The 22,610-nt window shown below is 43.9% G+C and overlaps 1 protein-coding gene across 3 annotated transcripts in view; it reads left to right on the top strand.

Annotated features, from left to right (window-relative positions):
- RCN1 (reticulocalbin 1) overlaps window positions 1-21,639 on the top strand; it is a 68,528-nt gene extending 46,889 nt beyond the window's left edge. For 2 of the 3 annotated variants that reach the window (XM_089673469.1, XM_089673467.1), the window contains exons 6-7: window positions 4,914-5,113; window positions 7,253-8,797. In XM_089673469.1, the coding sequence (XP_089529595.1) occupies window positions 4,914-5,113; window positions 7,253-7,360 (308 nt within the window). In that variant the 3' untranslated portion in view covers window positions 7,361-8,797. Of the gene's footprint in view, window positions 1-4,913; window positions 5,114-7,252; window positions 8,798-21,413; window positions 21,468-21,564 lie in introns of those variants that run through there. The other variant, XM_089673468.1, reaches the window with a different exon arrangement.
- Window positions 21,640-22,610: the final 971 nt, after the last annotated feature.

The raw sequence follows: 22,610 nt of genomic DNA, 5'->3' as shown, positions 1-22,610 counted from the left end.
GATTTTTAAATTTTAGTATAGGTATTTGTGTAGCACCAAAAATGTATGTAGTGCTTTTTATATTGTACATTCACATTGGTCCCTGCCCTAAAGGAGCTTACCAAGGGTGCTTTCACGCTGGCATTTTTAACCTTACCTGGGCAAGGTTCACTCCCTTGGTCTGATTTGTTTGTGGGGTGTGAGTGCTCCAAACTGTGCCCAGGCATGGTTCACACTCTAACATAGGTTGAAAAAAAGTAGATCTAGTTCAGCCAATAGAACAAAAAAACAAATAGAAAACCTCCATATACACAATATCCACAGTTGATCCAGAGGATGGCAAAAGAAAAACAAACCATGATCCAGTTTGCTCCAGTGGGAGAGAAGAAATTCCTTCCAGACCCCAGGAGGCGATCTGGTATTCCCTGGATCAACTACCGCTAGTACCCAAGTATTCTTGGTCTGGTTTGTTTGTGTTATGTGAATCCTTGAACTGTGCCTGAGAAGTGATATTAAAGGCTCATTTTATATTTTTTGATAAATAATGAACTGTTATACTTACCGGTGCTGTGCAGTAGTTTTGCACAGAGCAGCCCTGATCCTCCTCTTCTCAGGTCCTCTGCCAGCGCTCCTGGCCCCTCCACCCTGCTAAGTGCCCCCATAGCAAGTGGCTTGCTATGCCCCCATAGCAAATGGCTTGGCACTTGTATGTGCTCACTCTCAAGCCCCAATCTGTGTGTCCATTGACACACAAAGCAGGGCTCCGTCCCACCCCCTCTCCTCCTCACTGGCTGTGATTGACAGCAGTGGGAGCCAGGGGTCATGGCGGGAGCTCAAGAAGAGCATGTGCGCCCCACAGCCTGCTTTTTTTTTTTTTTTTTTTTTTCCAGCATATGCAAATTGCAGGCTCTCTAAATATCTCACTGCACTTAAAGAGAATAAATAAATATATATATATATATATATATATATATATATATATATATATATATATATATAAAATATTATTATTATGAAAAATAATATACACATTCATGAGCACATTAGAAAATAAAATGTAACCTATATATAATATGCATGCTACGTAATTTATAGCGTCATGTAGAGCAGTAGTACCATGTAGTGTCATTCAGTACCCTTGAGCCCTGACTGTATAACGCCCCCCCAGGGGTGGGTCTGTTACAGCCTGGGAATAGAGGAAGTGAGTCAATGTAACAGGAGCGCTGTCTAGTGCCAGAAGAAATTACTGTGGGGGACAACTCCGGATCAAAGGGGAGTATTGCACTCTCTCTTTTAAGGCCTACTATTTTGATCTGGAGTTCTGCTTTAGTTATTTTACCTGCCAAATGTTTTGTAGTTCTGTACAGCCACAGTTTACACACTTCTGTCACATTGCATAGCTTGGATGATGACTCCTTCATTTGGAAGATTACAGCTTCCTGTGACAACTACTTTCCCATTGGGCTATGAATTCGCAGTGTGATTATTATTATTATACAGGATTTATATAGCGCCAACAGTTTGTGCAGCGCTTTACAATATAAGGGAGACAGTACAATTACAGTACATTTCAGTACAGAAGGAATAGGAGGGCCCTGCTCGTGGAGCTTACAATCTAAAGGAAGGGGGAAGGTGATACAAAAGGTGATAGCTGCGGGGGATGATCTGGCGGAGGTGATTCAAGTACAGTTCTTAGGTGGAGGTGGAGTAAGCTTCCTGGAAGAGGTGAGTTTTCAAAGATCGCCTAAAGGCAGAAAGGGTGGGGGCTGACCGGACAGTGAGTGGGGGATCGGGGAGGAGGAAATATTACAAGCTCAGTTTTTGAAAGATTGAGTTTAAGGTAGTGATGTAACATCCATGCTGATATGTCGCTTAGTAGATTTGTGATACGTGAGGAGATTGAGGGGGTGAGCTGGGGAGTGGAGAGAGAGATCTGGGTGTCATCAGCATAGAGGTGGTATTGGAAGCCATGGGAGGTTATTAGTTGGCCCAGGGAGGAGGGATAGAGAGAGAAAAGGAGGGGCCCAAGAACAGAACCTTGGGGTATCCCAACAGAAAGAGGAAGCGGAGGAGGAGGAGTTGTATGTGACACTGAAAGTGCGCTGAGAAAGGTGAGAGGAGAACCAGGAAAGAGCAGGGTCACGGAGGCCGATGGAGTGGAGTTTACGGAGGAGGAGCGGGTGGTCGACTGTGTCAAAGGCAGCGGAAAGGTCAAGGAGTATAAGTATGGAGTAATGGCCATTGGTTTTAGCAGTTAGTAGGTCATTAGTGAGTTTTAGTAGAGCAGTTTCTGTGGAATGTTGTGGGCGGAAGCCAGATTGTCGGGGATCAAGAGGGTTGTTGTCGGTGAGGTAGCAGTTCATACGGTTGTGAACAAGGTGCTCAAGAAGCTTGGAGGCAAACGGGAGCAGGGAGATGGATCTTAAGTTATTTCAAACAGGTGGGGTCCAGCAAGGGTTTTTTGAGGATGGGGCTAACCAGTGCATGTTTGAGTGGGGAGGGTAAGGTGCCCGTGGAGTGTGAGAGGTTGTAGATGTGGGTTAGAGAGTTTAGGTTAGAGCAGGAAGGAGGCTGCAACAGTCGCTAGGGGACAGGATCCAAGGGACAGGTGGTGAAGTGGGCCTTGGAAAGGAGTTCACTAACTTCCTTGGTGGTAACAGGGTCAAAGGAGGAGTGTTGAGTTTGGTGTTGGGCCTGGTAAGTTGGTTAGAGGAGGAAGCTTGACACTGGAGATTTCATCACGAATTGTGTCGATCTTCTTCTTGAAGTGACTGTGAATATCCTGTGTAATAAGTAAGTTGGTGGGTGGAGGTAGTGGGGGGTGGAGTAAGGAATTAAGGGTAGAGAAGAGTTGATGAGGGTTGGATGAGAGGGTCTTGATGAGAGTGTTATAGTAAGTTTGCTTAGCAGCGTGGAGGCTGGAGTTGTATTTGAGAAGAGCGGATTTGTAGAGGGTAAAGTCTTTCAGGGAATTAGTTTTACGCCATGCTCGCTCAAGAGTGCAGCTGCGTCTGATAAAGTTGTGATCAGAGAGAGGAAAAGGGGTGTTAGAGAGGTTACAGGGAGTGCATAGGTGGGTGAATACAAGGTCAAGGGTGTTACCATTGGAGTGGGTGGTGATTATGCCAATTTCTTGCACAGTTAGTGCCTGGAATAAATGGGGCATATATTTTGGGGGCAAATTGCACATGATATGGCCAAAAATGTGTGAACATCACATCCAAATGAACTTGTTGGATGTCCCATTCCAGAACCACAGGCATTGGTATGGAGTTTCTCCCTGTATGGCTATAACACCTTTCTCTTTACAGAGAAGACTTTTTCCGCAAGATTTGGGATTTGACTGAATTTGTACCCATCCGGCCAACAGAGCATTTGTGAGGTCAGGCACTGGTGTTAGATGAGAAGACCCAGCTTATTGCCTGCAGCAAGGATAGTGAAATCTGAGCCCAGGGAATGTTTTGGAGAAGTTTTCTTTGTGGAGAATATCGAAGATTACCCATAGTGCAATGTATAGTTTTGTAACAACTGATTGCCATTCATTTTTCTGGCAGGCAGCAGCCATCGTGGTGATTGTTTAACTGGTTGTAAATGCTGAAGGTTTTTTACCTTCATACATAGAATGTGCAGCTATCACCTCAGCCTCCCTAATACTTACTCCATCCAGTGATGTGCACAAGGGCAGAAGCTCTCCCACGTCTCTCCCTCCTCATTGGCTCGGACACAGCAGCAGGAGCCATTTGCTCCTGCTGCTGTCAATCACAGCCAGTGAGGAGGAAGTTGGGGGGCACTGTCAAGCCATGCTCTGTGTGTCTTATAGACACACAGAGGCAGCTCAGGAGCGAGCTCACACGAGTGCCCCCATTGCAAGCAGCTTCCCACGGGGGCACTCAGCAGTGGGAGGAGCCAGGAACACCGGCGGGGAACAGAGAAGCATAGGCTTGGGGCTGATCTGTGCTAAACCATTGCACAGAGTAGGTAAGTAGAACATGTTAATTTATAAAAAAAAAAAAAAAAATCCAAACCTTTACTGTCACTTTAAGTTCTCTTTGATAAAATGGTGGAAGAGTAGATGACTATGACCTACTGAACATTAGCATTTTCTCTGCTTTATCAAAGCCCGATGGATACAAAAGTGTATGTGGAACTGAGGTCTGCTTTATAGGTGATACAGTATAAATTCAGGTAGTTACAATAGATGCAATTAATAATACATTTAGGACCCTTTCCTATTACTGCAATGTTTGAGGAAGCCCTTGTGTTTGTGTGTCATAGATGGCCATACACCATTATGAAGGAGATTTGTGCCCAAAAGTCACAGGTGTTTGTGTACAGCTGCTGATGACAGCCTGTACAAATCAATGACAGGCTGACAGATGCCGCAGCTGTACACTTGTAACTGCACGTTCGAGCAGTTCCCTGTATAGAGGGACAGCTGAGAGGCCCCAAACACAGACAATTCACATCCAGACTGTACACAACCACTTGCGATTTCCCATACACAGCAATGCACTCCTTGATGGTGTTCAGCCCTCTGTTGCTGTGTAAATGAAGCCTAAAATGCCTGCTTGCTGATTCAGAAGGGTCCTTGTTTTTATCTAATAACAAGGGAAGACCTTTTGTTGAACAGTAACAGACTGAAAATCTGCAAACTGCTGTGATGACTTTACAAGTGGTATTAAAAATAAATAAATAAAAAGAATATAATGAACCAAGCCTGGCTCGTTATGGTATGGTTCGTTATGGTACAGTGCCCATTTAATTTTTCTTTTCGGTTTCAGAATAAACATATTTTGGCACAGACTGATTACTTTCAGCTGTAATTATAGAGGTTACCTATACTGTGAACTCAGCTGATCAACTGTCATTTTTTTTTCTACTTTTATATACAGTATTTTTTTTTTTTTTTTAAATCTAATGCTTGTTTTTTCTAGCGGATATGTTTTCACATGAAGAAGGGACTCCTGAGCCTGAATGGGTAGCCACAGAGAGGGAGCAGTTCTCTGATTTCCGGGACCTCAACAAAGATGGAAAAATGGACCAAGAAGAAATCAGACACTGGATTCTTCCCCAGGATTATGATCATGCCCAGGCTGAGGCCAGACACCTGATATATGAATCCGACTCCAACAAGGTAGCTGGAAATGTTATAAAATGGTTTATACTTAATTGCATGGATTCTACTCATACTTTGTCAATATGTGAACAACTGCTTAGTATAGCAGCAGCATTTCCTCATATGTCAAGTCAACTTTTTGAACAAAGGATAAAATTGGAATGGTGGATGCTCAGCAATCCTATATGAAAGAGCTTGAGCAAAATGAATGGTGAAGAGGAACTGTACATGAATCTGCATTTTGCCAGCTTTATCATCAGATAGCTACTTACCCCATATTTATAGCTTTTTATATTGATGGAGTTAAAAATAATGCTTTTTAATGCTATACCAATGTATGTTCACAATTCCTGGGAACCATTTGTAAGTTTCTCTCTTTATGAGCAAATCACTCTCACCTTGTGGCCTCTCCCTTCTGGATCACCTCTTCTCTTTCCTTACGGGCATCTACCCTCCCTGCCTCCTAATTTATCTTGATCAAAATACCCAGCTGCCTCTGCTCAATCCTAGGCCAAATAATAAAAGCTATAATGCCCTAAAGCTGGCCATAGATGGATTGAAGTTCAACCGATCCCTGCTGAACCAGCTGAATTTTGATCCATCTATGAACGTTCATGCTCGAGAGAAGTCGATCAGTTGGAAAATTTAAATTTGATCAGCGCCTGCAGCTATTCGATCAGTGTATTCTTACAGGGGAGGGTTCCATGTTATCAGAATAGAATGGCACAGCAGGGAGGATTCCTCCATCCACCTTGCTTCTGTGAAAGAAGGAATGCATTTTTTTTTTTCAGTTAGCCCTGAAAAAAGATTGATCCTTGTATGTCCAGCCAGTGCACACTGCTATACACAGAAACAACCTGCGCTAGGAGCAATGTGAATGGTAAGGAAGCAGCTGACAAGAATGTTGGTAACAAACAAGTAATAATGTATAGTGAAATGCAGCGCTAATTACCATATATTTAATATACTAAAGGAAGATATATTCACAAAACAACTTGAATTTCAAAACATAAAGTGCAGTGTTATGAGGTGCAGGTCTCAGAATAAGTCCATTATGGTGCAACTGGAAGTCACATAAACCAAGTGTCAGAAGAGATAAAAGTGCTTGAGAAAAAAGGAATCTTCCACCATCAACACACACAGCCTCTTACCGGAAGACAATGACTACAAATCAAGCAGTCGAAAAGCGTGTAAGGTATGTATTAGTGGCTGCAGATCCCAACAGGTCTCTTCACTGGTCTTTTTTCCACTGCAGCTTACTCCAAGGCATAAGTATAGTATTAAGCCAGGAGGATGATCAAAAACTCTCAAATATGTATATGCAAAGAAATGCAGAACCACTTCATTGTGTAGTATGTAGTGTAGTAATATGACAGACTCTGACCTTTTCCCAACTCTTTCTAAAATGGAAATAACATTTGCCTGGAATTTTAGGTTAAGCCTATAGCCATAGAAGAAACACTGATCTTTGACATGACATGTTTGGCATGAAGATACCCAAAGGTGCTTTACCCAGTATAGCCATGCAAAGTGCAATGGTCATAACCTGAATCCTTAACCTGGGCAGCACAGTGGCTAAATGGTTAGCACTTTGCTTGGCAGCACTAGGGTCATCGGTTTGAATCCTGACCACGGCACTACCTTCATGGAGTTTGCATGTTCTGCCTGTGTGGGTTTCCTCCAGGTACTCCGGTTTCCTTGCACACTCCAAAGACATGCTGGTAAGTTAACTGGCTACTGTCTAAATTGGCCCCAATATCTGCATGTATGAATGTAAGTTAGGGGCCTTAGATTGCAAGCTCCTTGAGGGCAGGGACTGATATGAATGTACAATATACTGTGTATGTAAAGTGCGTAAATTGACGATGCTATATAAGTACCTGTAGTAATAATAACCACTTCCAAGCAACCATTCAGATCTCTAAGTGATGTATAGTAAAATGAAATCTAGTCACTTCTGGTTAGTGTGTTCTGTACTCCCATCCCTGCTCTGTAGAATACCTTGTTAAATAAGTTTTTGTATATTTTCTAACTCTATCTGAAAAATAACTGTGATCTAGTTGTTATGGACAACAGTGACACCTTCCTTTCAGACAGTTTTCATACACAAACCCTGCTCTCAGTAAACTGAATTTTAATGTTGTCTGTTGCTTGCAGGATAAACTACTGACCAAGGAGGAGATACTAAATAATTGGAACATGTTTGTAGGCAGCCAGGCTACAAACTATGGAGAAGACCTTACCAGGAACCATGATGAATTGTGATCAAAAGACTACACAGCTGTGATATGTTTTTTCCTTTTTCCATTTGACTTCTACCAATCCATAGTATTTGCACCACCACAAATTATGCTCTCTTCATTACCTCAAAATGGGTAGAATTACCCAGGATTTTAGTGTTCTGATAAAAAGCCTATGAACAGAATTTAATGTGATGATGGAAACCGTCTATTACATAGATTGTTTCATTTTTTTCTTTTTCTTTTTTTTCTTCTGTTTACTAAAATGCTGGCCATACAGGGGCACATTGGGGATTTCTGTACGAATGATCTGACCAACATAATATTAATTCAATTAGCATTCAAAAGCACCACTAATGGGCCAGAGAAAGATTTTAGTGGGGGATGTAACAATGGGTTTGTACTACTTACATAGCAGTCCATGTGCCTATCATAGGGCTGTGGGCTAAAGTGGTTTTGATGACCACTCCATGAGTTTGGTCATCACAAATGTGGACAGAGCCACTGAGACAAAAGATGTACAGCTGCACTTCTGTCTGTCCACAAAGCAACAATAGGAAAGTCAGCACTCCTGGACTTCATTCACACTGGGTGTTTTGCCCTGGTACCTGAAATTTTTGTGTTTTTTGCATGAGCAGAAGGCATCTGTAAAACTCTTAGAGGATGAAAGTTTCTGCGGCTGGACAGTGCACCAACTGGTACTATCATTTAGCAGTCTGCGTTCTTGGCATTCATCCCTGGGCACATAAGTGGTACTAACATTTTAAGGTAGTATGCACCTAGAAACAAATTCAAGCCTGGGCGCACACTGCCCTAAATCATAGTACCGCTCAGTGCACCATCCAGCTGCAGCAGCTTTTAACTTCTCATAGGTTTCTGCAGGCTGCCAGCAGTAGGGTTGGTTGATTTACCTGTGCCTTCAGCCCCCACCAACACGTTGGTATCTCGTGCATCAGCCTTAAACACCCAGCGTGCATGAACCCAACCGCTGTACACACTTTATTCTTTGATCAAAACAAGCTACAACAAGGTCCCTTCCTTACAGATTTCAGCCATATCTGGCCTTATTAATGGCTCAATCATTGCCAGGTATGGCTAAAATGTGGAATAATAATAATAAAGTCTGTAGAGTGGCTTTAAAGTGGTTGTAAACCTCAGACATAAAATATGAACAGAACATATCCCTCTATAGTCTGTACTTGTCTCAATTAAGAGCACTAAGCATAATTTCTCTTTCCTGCCTAGTTCCTGTGCTAACTACATATATCACTTCCAAAAAGTTTTCCTGGCACCAAGAGAAAAATGGTCACAGCGGAGGGACTTCCAGTTGACAACCTCAGCTCTGTTCCTGTGTGCTGTGTGGAGGGCTTTTGTGTCTTGCCCCTCCACTCAGAGAAGAATGTCACCAGCACACCGAAGTTCTGCAACATGGGTCCAAAGCTTTAATAAGCAATCGCATAGGTACAGCAAGAGCAACGTTTCGGAGTCTCGCAGGACCCTTTCATCAGGCACATGCCTGATGAAGGGGTCCTGCGAGACTCCGAAACGTGGCTCTTTCTGTACCTATGTGATTGCTTATTAAAGCTTTGGACCCATGTTGGAGAACCTCGGTGTGCTGGTGACATTCTTGGTTCCAGCCATATAGTCACTCTTTGATGCAGGAACGCATGCGTTGGGATTGTGCAATTCCCCTCCAATCAGCTCTCCTCACTGAGCTCTGCAATGTTTTCAAAGTGATGAATTTAGAAAGCTTGTCTGAGAGTTCAGAAATAGGGGGAGGAGAGCTGAAATTACAGATACAGAGAAGACTGCAGATGGACAGGTACAAGTTATGTAGGAGGATTTGTTTCATCTCTGTGTAGTCACTTCACTGGGTATATGTAAGGGTATACAACCACTTAGAGAGTGCCGACTTTCCTATCATTGCAAAGAACACGTGATGGTGCTGCTTGCTTCTGAACTACAGGTATAGACCGAGCAAGTACATATTTCACCTATGTACAGAATAAACTTAATAATAGCACAGTATAGATATTTCCCACCATATTAAATGTGGGCCATAAAAATGATTAGCTGCGCCCTTTAGGAGTACCTCTCACTTTAAGTAAAAGTCCAGTCAATTAACTTTTTTTGATATTTATTTCACTGGTATTCACCAACCTTCCCACATCATATGTATTAAACTTTTCCTGTATGGCCTCCGTAAAAAAACATATTTGACTAATAGTGACACTCAATAGTTTTGCTTAATTTGTCAATACATTTTGTTTTGTTTTTTTTTCTCTAATAAAGTCTGTACATATAAATCTTTATTAAAGATTAAGAATGTTTTTATTGTATATTGCGGATTGAATTGTTCATAATAATACAGAGTTTTTATTCTGTATACAGATAACCAGTTCTGCCTGTTTAACATATCAGTATTTTAATAAATTTTTTTATTAAAAAAAAAACAAATTGGTATTTTTGACTATTGAGTTTTTCAGAATGTGCTAGCATGTTAGCCTACTGCAACAAAGGTTCATAATACAATTGTTGGATTTTATCATGAGCCATAATTATTTTGGTTTAAGGGTTCGTATTATTTGCAGAAGTGTCGAGTGGCTGTGGGCATGAAATTCGTGCCCAGTATGGCCAATTTATTTATGGCCAAATGGGAGGAGGTTGTCATCTACAGTATGTGGAATGCAGGCCTGATTTGGTACTTTTTGAAAAAGGTACATAGATGACGTCCTCCTATGGAATGGGGATGTAAGTTCTTTTGAATGATTTTATTAATACCCTAATATAAACGATAGAGGTATTATTCTCCAACATGAGGCAAGAAGTGAGGAAATCGATTTTTTGGACTTGAAAATTAGGATTCTAGAAGGTAATATTGTGGCTTCAATCCTCTTTAAATCGACTGACCGTAATGGCTTGATTGATGTAAGGAGTTATCATTCAGCCTGATTACGGTCAGTACCTAGAAGTCAATTTTTATAGGCTTAAGAGGAATTGTACATATGGGAATGAGTATTTGCAGGAAGCTAATGTTTTCAAGAAACATTTGGACGACAAAAGGTACAACACTGGTGAGCTGGATAAGATTATATTTGAAGTAGATGAAATAGATAGGGCCAAAATGTTATTACCGAAACAAGGATACTGTAGATGATAATTCTTTTAACTGGTCTTTCTTGACCACCTATTCCACACAGTATTATGTGATAAAGAACATTTTTCGACATACGACAACGTTTTACCTGAGGAACCTAAAGTAATTTATAGGGGTTTTCCACCATTAAGATTACAGATTGCCCTTAATGTCATCAAACCCCCTAAAAAAAAGTTTTTTTTTTAGCCAAATGAAGAGATATCATCTATGTAGGAGGTGTGCTGTTTGTAAGATTAATAGTTCGAGGAGGGCAAAGGCAGTCTCTTTTACATCTAATCACACTTCTATTACTATGATATTACTTCCTTCATCTCCTGCACTTCTAAGAATGTAATTTTAATAGTTCAGTGTCCATGCGGCCTACAATATATATAGTTACATAGTTAGTCTGGTTGAAAAAAAGTCCACCCAGTTCAACCATAAAAAAAAAAGTTATAATCCCACACCCACAGTTGTAGGCCACACGGTTCGTACAATGAAAACTAGGATTAAAGTTCCTCCAATATCTCCAATATACGGAAAGGTTTTTCAAATCATAGTGTATCTAAACACTGTTTTATGTCATGGGAGAAATTCTAATGGCACACTCATTAGACAATTGATAGGTTTACGCCTTATTGACATGGCAGTCCTACCAGTTGGGAAATTTCTAAATTAGAGTCCCTATGGATTTATATTTTAAAAACGTATGCCCCCTTTCGATTTAGATATTGAATGGGATGTAAATGCTTTTATTAACAATAGTTGAACATTTTGTTTTTTTATGAGCTTAGTGTTTTATTGTTTTAGAACAAAGGACAATGAATTATGTTGTCGTTTGAGGGGATAATACATGGGAGTTGTACATATATAAATTGTTAGGATGTGCATTCTAATATTTGGATTATTTCTCAGGTTTTTTTAACCACAAGATGGCGCTTAGCAAGCTTTTTGTATAAATTGTTTTGTAATATATATTGATTATTGTTACTCTGTAGATGTTTTTCAACCCTTTTTATTTTCTTATTTTGTTTTGATGGTCGATGTTTGATTGTGTATATATATTTTTTTGCCCAGTTATCTCTCCAATGTATGGTTTGTTTTTTTTCTCGGTCCTGATATATATTGTCTCTACTACGTGGTGTTGCTATGCCACACGGTTTAGTGTTGAAGGTTCGCTTTCCGGCCTTTGAAGCGCAGGTGGTTCATGCGTGATTGCGCTTCCGCCTGATGGGTATATAAAGCGTGATGGATGCCATTGGTCAAGCCCCTGTCATCTTTGTATGACAAAATGCATAGGGTGGAGCTACAGCTCATGACGTCATCACACCGCAAATCGCTGCCATCTTGTTGGTTGGAAACATCTTTGGATTTTACATTTTTAACTTCATTCATTGTTTGTTTGTAAATGAAATATTCTTATTAAAAATTTGAATTTTCTAAATACTACCCAATGAAGAGGTCTTATTTTTTTCACATATTTGCATTTGGGATCTTTTGATCATCCTCTTGATTTAATATTGAATTTATGCCGTGGAGTAAGTTGCAGTGGAAAGGCTTCGGTGGAGAGATCTGTTGGGGCCCCTAGCCATCAATGCACTTCACATTGCCGTTTTGACTGCTTGATTTGTGGTCATTCCTTTCCGGCAAGAGGCTGTGTGCGTTGATGGTGGATGATTTCTTTTTCTTCAGTGGCACTGTTGTCTCCATGAATATGGGGTTTATATGATTTCCAGCTGCACATCATGGACTTATTTGAGGACTGAACCTTATTATCTGTTTTTTATTTTATTTTTATATGTTTATGGTATATTTTACATAGGGTGAATTAGCACTGCATCTTGTTTTGTAATATTTTATTGTTGCCTGCATTTTTGACAGCTTCTGTTTTACCATTTACGTCGCACCTAGTGCAGGTTGTTATTGATGTTGTTATATGTTAATATTTAACCCCTTTACAACCACCCAACACATGTTCAGCAGCAAAAGGGTGGGCTTTAATGCCTATGCACTGCACATAGTCACTGCTCGGTGGCCAATTTTTATGTACTAAGAGCATGCTCATTTCACACTCCCAGCACAAAAACAAAGCTGTCAAACACAGCACTCAATCTGAACTAAAGATTGGTAGCCGGTATGACTAGCTTCCCATCATGTGACACTGTGCTCCTGGGCATTCAGAGCTATTTGAAGGGATGCCAGGGCAGGTGGGAAGGGGTAAATAATATGAATTTAATATAATATAGCAGTTTTATAATACATTTTACATAATACTACTTGCAAACTTGGGTTGTAATGTAAGTAAAATGTATCAGTGTTTCCACACTGAGGATCTCTATTATTTAAGTTAAAATCTGTAACAAAGCCAAGTAACTAAAACTCCGCATTGAGATGGAAAAATTGCACAATGATCATTTAGGGGCAGCACAGTGGCTAAATGGTTTGTGCTTCCACCTGGCAGTTCTAGGGTCATTGGTTCGGATCCCAGCCACGGCACCACCTGCCTAGAGTTTGCATGTTCTCCTTGTGCCTGCGTGGGTTTCCTCCCACACTCCAAAGTCATGCTGGTAGATTAATTGGATCCGGTCTAAATTGTCCCTAGTATGTGTAAGTATGAATGTAAGTTAGGAACCTTAGATTGTACGCCCTTTGAGGGTTAGGGACTTATGTGACTACAATATATATGTAAAAGCACTGCATAAATTGACAGCACTATATAAGTACCTGAAATAAATACATTTAGATTTAGAGATACTTTATAGGCAACTGAAGTTGTATGTAAATGTCAGGGATCTCCACGATCCCCGCCGCGATGGTCCCGGCGCAGGCGCAGTATGCCGCCCTGTGCAGGGACGCGAGCTCTAGGTCCGGGCCGGCCGCGGCGTGCGAGTTCGCGCATGCGCAGTAGAAGCCGCGGCCGCCCGCTGGGCACCAATGGCAGTGCAGGGCGCGATATTTAAACGGCCCTGAGCTGTCATTCGGTGCCTTCTGGTCTTATCCTTATCCTGCATCCTGTATCCTGAACCGGTTTCTAAGTAAGTTGCTGACCCGGATTGTACCTGACCACTGCTGTATTCTCCCCCGCCCAGACCCTTGCTTTGCCTGACCTCTCTCTTGAATGCCCCCTATTGGATCTGACCAGCTGTTGCTGACCTGGCGTGTGACCCGACTATTCTCTGCCCGCTGCCTTGTACCGTACCGTCCTCCCCGTTACCGACCCGGCTTGCCTGACTCTGCACTTGCTCAGCCATCCATCCCTCTATCCCTCTCAACGGGGTCTCCAGACCTCCTCATATCAGGCTCTCTCCCGTGGGAGCCCCTGGTGAACACCCCTACCACTGACGGGTATCCTCAGTAGGCACGACCTGGTCCCGGGGTACTCCAAGTCCATCCCCACCATCAGGGGCCCTGGTGAACAAGTACTCTGGGACTTAGACTCCGTGCGCTGGGGACGCCTGATTAGTTGAGTACTAGTGGTGTCGCCGGGCGGTCCCTTGCAGTACCAGAAGGCCATGACTGAGCCTAGAGGAGGGCCCTCCCCACTGGAAGAAGTTTGCAGGCATCTATCTAACCTGACGCAGGCCGTAGCAGCCTTGCAGGATACATGTATGCAGCTGGAGAACCGCTTCCAGACCTGCTCCATATCTGACCCAGCCCCACAGGCCCTGGTTTCTGCACCCCCGGCTGCTCTTGAGCCAGCATCAGGGGCCTCCGCCCTGCTACCTATGGCGGAACCCCGAGTACCCTTACCGGAGCGTTTCCACGGGGACCGCACAGGCTTCAGATCATTCCGTAAATCCTGCCTCCTATTTTTTGAACTTCAACCCCGTACCTTTTTGACTGAATCAGTGAAGGTGGGATTTATAATCTCACTGTTGCAGGGCGAACCCCAAGATTGGGCCCATCGGCTAAGGGGAAACCATGACCCACACCTAGGAACAGTCAAAGATTTCTTTGAAGCGATGGCCATCCTATATGATGACCCGCAGCGGGCAGCCTCTGCCGAAGCAATCTTATACACACTCCGACAGGGCCGTCGGGCGGCAGAGGAATACGCCTCAGAATTTAGGCGGATGGGGGACACTCGCTGGAACGAGTTTGCCTTGCTGCACCAGTTCCGCATGGGGCTATCAGAACCCCTAAAGGATGAGCTGGCCCAGGTAGAGGTTCCCGAGTCATTAGAGGATCTAATTGCCCTTACGATAAAAATTGACCGACTGCGGGAACGCATGTTTGCGAGGTCCGGCCAGGGTCGTGGAAACAACTGGGGTCCATTCCTAGGCCCCAGCCAACCACCCAGACCAAGTATCCAGAATCCACTTCCAGGAGATGTTCCAGAACCCATGCAACTAGGCCTGGCTCGGCCCAAATTATTGCCAGAAGAACGCCAGCGGAGACGCTCTCAGAACCTCTGCCTCTACTGTGGGGAAGCCGGTCATATGGTACGATCCTGCCCTCAGAAAATGAGTAAGTGTACCTCTTTTTCTTCTTTGTCTATTGGCAATGTCAGTCCTTCCCAATACTTAGTTGTGCCCCTCTCCTTTCAGCTTCCAGAAAGGACCGTGGAAGTGACAGCCATAATTGATTCGGGGGCATGCAGTTGTTTCCTGGATTTAGACTTTGCTCGCCAGCAGAAAATTCCCCTCCAACCCAGAAAGAGGGGTTTTAACATATTTTTGGCTGATGGCTCCCAGATAAAATCAGGAGTGGTTAATCAGGAAACTCCCCCCATTACCACTACCATTGCCAACCAACACCGGTAATTTCTCCGCCTGGATGCCATTGCGTCACCTCTTTTCCCAGTCATTTTGGGGCTCCCTTGGTTACGAGCCCATAACCCCCAAATTGACTGGGAAACCGGGTCAATCTTGTTCCCTTCCCCATACTGTCAGGAACACTGTCGCACTTCAGGCCCTGCAGGCCCCCAGGTCCTCCTATGCTCCGAGGGGGACTCTGATCTGAAACAGGTTATTCCCGCAGCATATCATGAATTCCTGGACGTGTTCAGTAAACGGGGAGCAGATACCCTGCCCCCCACCGCCCGTATGACTGTCCCATCGACCTGTTACCCGGCTCTGAGATTCCTTTTGGGCAAATTTTTCCCCTATCTGAACTTGAATTGGGGGCCCTGAAGGAATATATAGAGGACAGTCTCCAGAAGGGGTTCATCCGTCTCTCCACTTCACCAGCAGGGGCGGGGATCTTCTTCGTGGAAAAAAAAGACAAGTCTCTGAGACCATGTATTGACTACCGGGAGCTGAACAGGGTCACGATTAAAAATTGTTACCCATTACCGTTGGTGCCAGAGTTATTTCAGAGCCTGAAGACTGCGGTCATTTTTACTAAACTTGATCTAAGGGGGGCGTACAACCTAGTTCGCATAAGGGAGGGGGACGAGTGGAAAACGGCGTTCCGTACCCGGTTTGGGCACTTTGAATACCTGGTCATGCCATTTGGGCTGTGCAATGCACCAGCCACATTTCAACATTTTATAAATGATATTTTCAGGGATTACCTGGACATTTTTGTTATCGTTTACCTGGACGATATACTGATTTTCTCATCCTCCCTGAAGGATCACAGGATACATGTGGCAAGGGTGTTGGGGCGGTTGCGTCAGCATGGGTTATACGCCAAGGCAGATAAGTGTTGCTTTGAGCAACCTAGCATTACGTTCCTGGGGTTGATTATCTCCACCGCGGGGGTTGCAATGGACCCTCAGAAAGTCTCTGCGATTTTGGAGTGGCCGGTACCCGCGGACAAAAAAGGCGTCCAGCGGTTTATCGGGTTTGCAAATTTTTAACGGAAGTTCATTAAGAACTTCTCGGGTCTGGTCTCCCCCATAACTCAGTTAACCAAGCTTGGAACCCGATTAAGATGGACGCCGGAGGCTCAGGAAGCCTTTGAGGCCTTGAAGAAGCTCTTTACCTCGGCACCCATTCTGGGCCACCCGGACGCTGCCCTGCCATACATCTTGGAAGTAGATGCATCGGAGAATGCGGTGGGGTCCATCCTGTCCCAGCGAAAGGGCACCAAAGAATTACTCCATCCCGTAGCGTTCTTCTCGAGGAAACTTACCCCAGCCGAGAGGAATTACGATATCGGCAATCGGGAGTTGTTGGCCATCAAAACAGCACTCGAAGAATGGAGGTACCTGCTAGAATGTGCCTCGCACCCCATCTTGATCTTCACAGATCACAAAAATCTCGAGTACCTGAGGACCGCCAAACGTTTATGCCCACGGCAGGCGAGATGGGCACTGTTCTTCTCCAGGTTCACTTTTCACATCACATCTAGGCCCGGATCTAAAAATACGAAACCCGATGCACTATCTCGCATGTTTGAAGACTCCAAAGAAGAACCGGTACCTGATACTATTCTGTCTTCAGGAAATTTCTTGGCGCTCCAGACGGACCTTCGGTCCAAGCTATTGGAGGCATCCACGGCCGCGTCAATCCCAGTTGGTGTGTCCCTCCAGAACAAGGGGGGACTCCTATGGAAGGATGGGTTGGTCATGGTCCCTGAAGAGGTCCGAACCCTTGTCCTGGGACATTGCCATGACCACCCGATGGCAGGACACTTTGGCCCAGCCAAGACCCTGGAGCTTCTCCAACGCTCTTTTTGGTGGCCGAGTATGGCCAAGGATTGTAAACTCTATGTAAGATCCTGTACCATCTGCCAGAAAAACAAGCCATCGAGGAACAAGGCTTGGGGACTGCTGCGGCCTTTGCCGATTCCTGAACGACCTTGGCAAAGGGTCGCAATGGACTTTATAGTCGAGCTCCCACCGTCCCAAGAACACACCGCGATCTTTGTGGTCATTGATCGATTATCGAAGATGGCTCACTTCGTACCATTAAGGAAGACTCCGTCTGCATCCGAGACTGCGCGAATATTCATCCAGGAAATCGTAAGACTACATGGAGTCCCAGAGGACATTGTCTCTGATTGAGGGGTCCAATTCACATCTAGATTTTGGAGGGCCCTGTGCAAGGCCCTGGATATCAAGTTATCCCTCTCCTCTGCTTTCCACCCTCAGACCAACGGACAGACCGAGAGGACCAACCAGACCCTAGAACAATACTTGCGTTGCTACACGTCCTTTCTTCAGGATAATTGGTTACCACTTTTACCGTTAGCGGAATTTGCATATAACAACGCAAGCCATTCAGCAACAGGGCAATCTCCGTTCTTCTCTAACTACGGATTTCACCCTGTCTTTCTCCCTGATTTGGTCTCTGAATGCCCAGTTCCGGCAACACAAGACGCATTAACCTTCTTCTCCTCGAACAACAAAGTACTACAGGAAGCCATCGCTCGGGCCCAGGAGGACAACAAGAATGCGTTTAACAAGAAACGAAGGGGGGATCTGGTGCTGAAGCCTGGGGATAAGGTATGGTTGGCAACAACCAACTTGAGAATGCTATGTCCCTCGAAGAAATTGGGACCTAAATTCGTGGGGCCTTTTTGTGTGAAGCGAATGATCAACGAGGTAACATATGAACTTATCCTTCCTGAAACATTCAAAATTCATCCTGTTTTCCACGTGTCCTTACTTAAACCTGTGATCCCAGATGCCTTCCCAGAACGAGAATCCAGACCTCCGGAGGCCATAACGGTGGAGGGACAAGAAGAATTTGAGGTGGAAACGATCCTGAAGTGCCGAAGAAGGGGGGGCCAGACCCAATTTCTTATTAAATGGAAGGGCTATGGCCCTGAGGACAATTCTTGGGAACCAGCCCATAATGTCCATGCACCCAGACTTGTCCGGAGGTTTCTTCGTGACCACCCGTGGTTGAGAGATCGGGTGGGCATCCGGAGGTTGCCCGTAGGGGGGGGGGGGGGGGCAATGTCAGGGATCTCCACGATCACGCCACGATGGTCCCGGCGCAGGCGCAGTATGCCGCCCTGTGCAGGGACGCGAGCTCTAGGTCCGGGCCGGCCGAGTTCGCGCATGCGCAGTAGAAGCCGCGGCCGCCCGCTGGGCACCAATGGCAGCGCAGGGCGCGATATTTAAACGGCCCTGAGCTGTCATTCGGTGCCTTCTGGTCTTATCCTTATCCTGCATCCTGTATCCTGAACCTGTTTCTAAGTAAGTTGCTGACCCGGATTGTACCTGACCACTGCTGTATTCTCCTGCCCAGACCCTTGCTTTGCCTGACCTCTCTCTTGAATGCCCCCTATTGGATCTGACCTGCTGTTGCTGACCTGGCGTGTGACCCGACTATTCTCTGCCCGCTGCCTTGTACCGTACCGTCCTCCCCGTTACCGACCCGGCTTGCTTGACTCTGCACTTGCTCAGCCATCCATCCATCCCTCTATCCCTCTCAACGGGGTCTCCAGACCTCCTCATATCAGGCTCTCTCCCGTAGGAGCCCCTGGCGAACACCCCTACCACTGACGGGTATCCTCAGTAGGCACGACCTGGTCCCGGGGTACTCCAAGTCCATCCCCACCATCAGGGGCCCTGGTGAACAAGTACTCTGGGACTTAGACTCCGTGCGCTGGGGACGCCTGATTAGTGGAGTGCTAGTGGTGTCGCCGGGCGGTCCCTTACAGTAAACAACGACTTGTAGGAAACTAGCTTGGTTCCAATCCCTCATGCATTTGCATTGCTCATTGAGGTCACCCATCACATTAAAGGACCAATAGGGCGGTGCAGGAGGGGCAATATCAAGCATGGCAGGAAAAAAAAAAAAGCTAGATTTGCATGTATACCCTTTTTATAATGTATTTTTTATTGATAAACTATTACAAGTTATAACAAGGTATGGCATAGAGCAGTATACCCATAGAAATCTGACATTGCTGATTTTATATAACAAAAGTCTCGTCATTGTGCACAATTGCGACAGCTAGTATTGTCATTCAGTTAAGGAGGTTGCAGCTGTTTCTCCGAAGGGCTTATTCAAACAGGTGCTAAGACTCTGTATGTTCAGAACCGTGCTCCCGCTCCTGCCTGCATGTCAAATTTTGATATGTGTCTGTGTCCATGCAGCTGCTGTCTCTGCATCCGCTTCTATAGGCTGCCTGCATGCGTGCGTGCAGCTGTAAGGTGGATGCAAACACAGCAAAAGGTAGCTCAGCACTAGGAAAGAGTCTCATCTGAATGAGTCTTAAGAAGTCATGCCTTCATGAAATGCATATTATGTCAGCAGTGGGTTCACAATTCGAGCATGGCAATATGCCAGATGAGTAGTTCAACCAGGAAGGGTAATAAAGGAAAAGAAAGAGGATAATCAGATCAACCAGGAAGGGTAATAAATGAAGAGAGGATAATAAAATCAACCAGGAAGGGTAATAAAGGAAAACAAAGAGGATAAGATCAACCAGGAAGCGTAATAAATGAAGAGAAAGAGGATAATAAGATCAACCAGGAAGGGTAATAAAGAAAAGAAAGAGGATATCTCAGATCAACCAGGAAGGGTAATAAAGGAAGAGAAAAAGGATAATAAGATCAACCAGGAAGGGTTATAAAGGAAAAGAAAGAGGATAATCAGATCAACCAGGAAGCGTAATAAAGGAAGAGAAAGAGGATAATAAGATCAATCAGGAAGGGTAATAAAGGAAAAGTAAGAAGATCAACCAGGAAGGGTTATAAAGGAAAATAAAGAGGATAATAAGATCAACCAGGAAGGGTAATAAAGGAAGAGAGAATAATCAGATCAACCAGGAAGAGTAATAAAGGAAAAGAAAGAGGCAGGAACATCCCGATATGTAGGTGGGGGGATGGAGAGGGGAAACAACAAGGGCCCTTCCCCTTGTAGCATAAATAGATGAGAGAGAGCGAGAGCATGACAGCCGTGGTCAATTTCTGTTATTCATTTTTTACTGTAGGTAACCTTTAGTGCATTTGTCATATTTCATTGTTATACGCTCAGTTTGAATTGCCCGAACTTGCGACAGATATACCTTGAATGTGTTCAGCATCGGGAGGCCGTGGTGCGTAGCACGCTGGACCTGCCGGACCATTATTTCTTAATTAAGATATTCAATGTCCTTTTCAATGTAATTATTAAATCTTATTTCCCAAGCAAGCAGGGATGTAATAAAACATTTGGCGATAAAATACTGCATCTGTTGCATTCAGGTAAATATCAGGTCACCCAGCCAGAGTGAATTTAATTATGCCACGGTTGTAGCACAATTTATGTCTCTCTATATCATTTGTAAATTGCATACATAAAAATTAAGTCGGTCTGAGAAGCAAGATAAAGTAAGAATAATTGGGTAGTGCATTAATGTCCTGATAAACGGTTTAATTAACTACGCTGAGGGAATGGATTCCTTTCTATCCAAAGCAGATTTACTGGTGTTATCTGATTTTTGATGGAAAGAACTGAGAGTAACCATATAGTTAATTACATATAGTTACATATTAAGAATGATAGGAGACAGTGGTCCATCAGATTTACTAACAAAATCAAGTCCTCTCTCTCGTCACATATAGCAGCTTTACAGTTGAAGAAAAAAATTGTAGGGAAAAAAGTTGGTACATATACTTGTCTTGCCCTGGCTGCTGTACTGCAGAGGGTTACCTTGGTATGCTTCCAGTAAGATCCCAGAGAATTTTAACTATACGAAACCTCACAAGAAGATGCTCCAGAACAGTGCAGGATGGTCTTCTCACAAGATGTGGGATAGGTTATATTTCCCAGAACAGAAAGGTATTGTCATTCTTGCCTTGACACCATAGCCCGGCCATTCTCAACTAGGGTTCTGTGGAACCCTAGGGTTCCTCCAGAGGTTGTTAGGGGTTCCTTGAGCTGTGGCTGGTTGTCTACTTATCATACAATAGTGCCTGCATAAATTTTGGTCTAATGCCACTTGGCAAACCCAACACTATGACACCAATGATCTTTTTAGCTATCTGTAAAGGTGGCATTCTGGCCCCCATTGTAAGGAGAACTGACCACCAATAAATTGTTTTATTTGTTCACAGGGTTTCCCCTGGATCCTAATGCATTATTTCAAGTATTCCTCCTTGAAACCAGGGGTAAGATAAATGCATTTAATACTTTTTAATCTGTAAAGTTGCTATATGTGATGGGATCAGACACTTGTATTATCAAACCTTGCATTTTTATTTCTAGGTCCACTGAACTTTAAACAAATGTCTCTCTAACCTGGACACTTAACCAATTCTATAAAATGACATACAAACATTATGTAAGCTGCCATTTCTGGCTTTTTCTTTTGACAATGCTCATCTCCTGGCTGTCATCCTTATGCTTTGTCTTCAAAGTTTTCTGAATGAATGACCTAAAAATGATAGAGATGAGGAAATCTTATATTTATATAGAGCATGCTTGTTTAGGAGGAGGCAATTAGACACTGCCCCAGTATTTTAAGACTTAAACAGCCAGAGAAAAAAACATTTTGGGCCAACAGGAGGTTTTTGACATAGTGTTCAAGTACAGTATGCTCAACGTTCGCAAAGGTAAGTTTGCCATAAAGTGCAAAATGATCTCCTCCAAAATTGTGATCTCCGCACTGCTCTTCATCATTGGTGCTTCCATCTTCACTAAGCCTCTGGGTTCATAGTCTACGGTCATCTTGATTGGTGGGATGACGTAACTCTGGGAGGGCTGTGCATGCATGGCTCAGTGTAAAATTAGAAACAAAATTGCTGACATGCTTGGAGAAACATTTATGACCTCAGATTGTGTGCCCCTTGAGGGTTAGGGACTGATGTGAATGTACAATATGTATGTAAAGCGCTGCGTAAATTGATGGCACTATATAAGTACTTAAAATAAATAAATAAAGACATAAAGGGGTTATTTAATAAAACAGGAGATTGCAAAATTTGGTGCAGCTCTGCATAGAAAACCAATCAGCTTCCAGGTTTTATTGCCAAAGCTTAATTGAACAAGCTGAAGTTAGAAGCTGATTGGCTACCATGCACAGCTGCACCAGATTCTAAGTTTTAGTAAATCTACACACCGAGTTTCTTCAGTTGTAAAAACGTACCTGTCTGCATTTTTTTCATTTTTTTTTTTTTAATGAGTTTACGTCTTTAAAGAATAAGTTCAGCTTATGTAATATATCACTTTTGCAGCAGACCCCACAGTCCCCCCTGATCCTGTTGTGACAGGGAGCCGGGGATCCTCTCCCTGCACAATCAGGGCTCTGCCCA

The sequence above is a fragment of the Staurois parvus genome, unplaced genomic scaffold (genome assembly GCF_062004578.1).
Source record: "Staurois parvus isolate SC_StPar_1 unplaced genomic scaffold, SC_StPar_1.0 ptg000138l, whole genome shotgun sequence".
NCBI classification, from domain to species: Eukaryota; Metazoa; Chordata; class Amphibia; order Anura; family Ranidae; genus Staurois; species Staurois parvus.
This window is presented reverse-complemented; position numbering and strand designations above follow the sequence as displayed.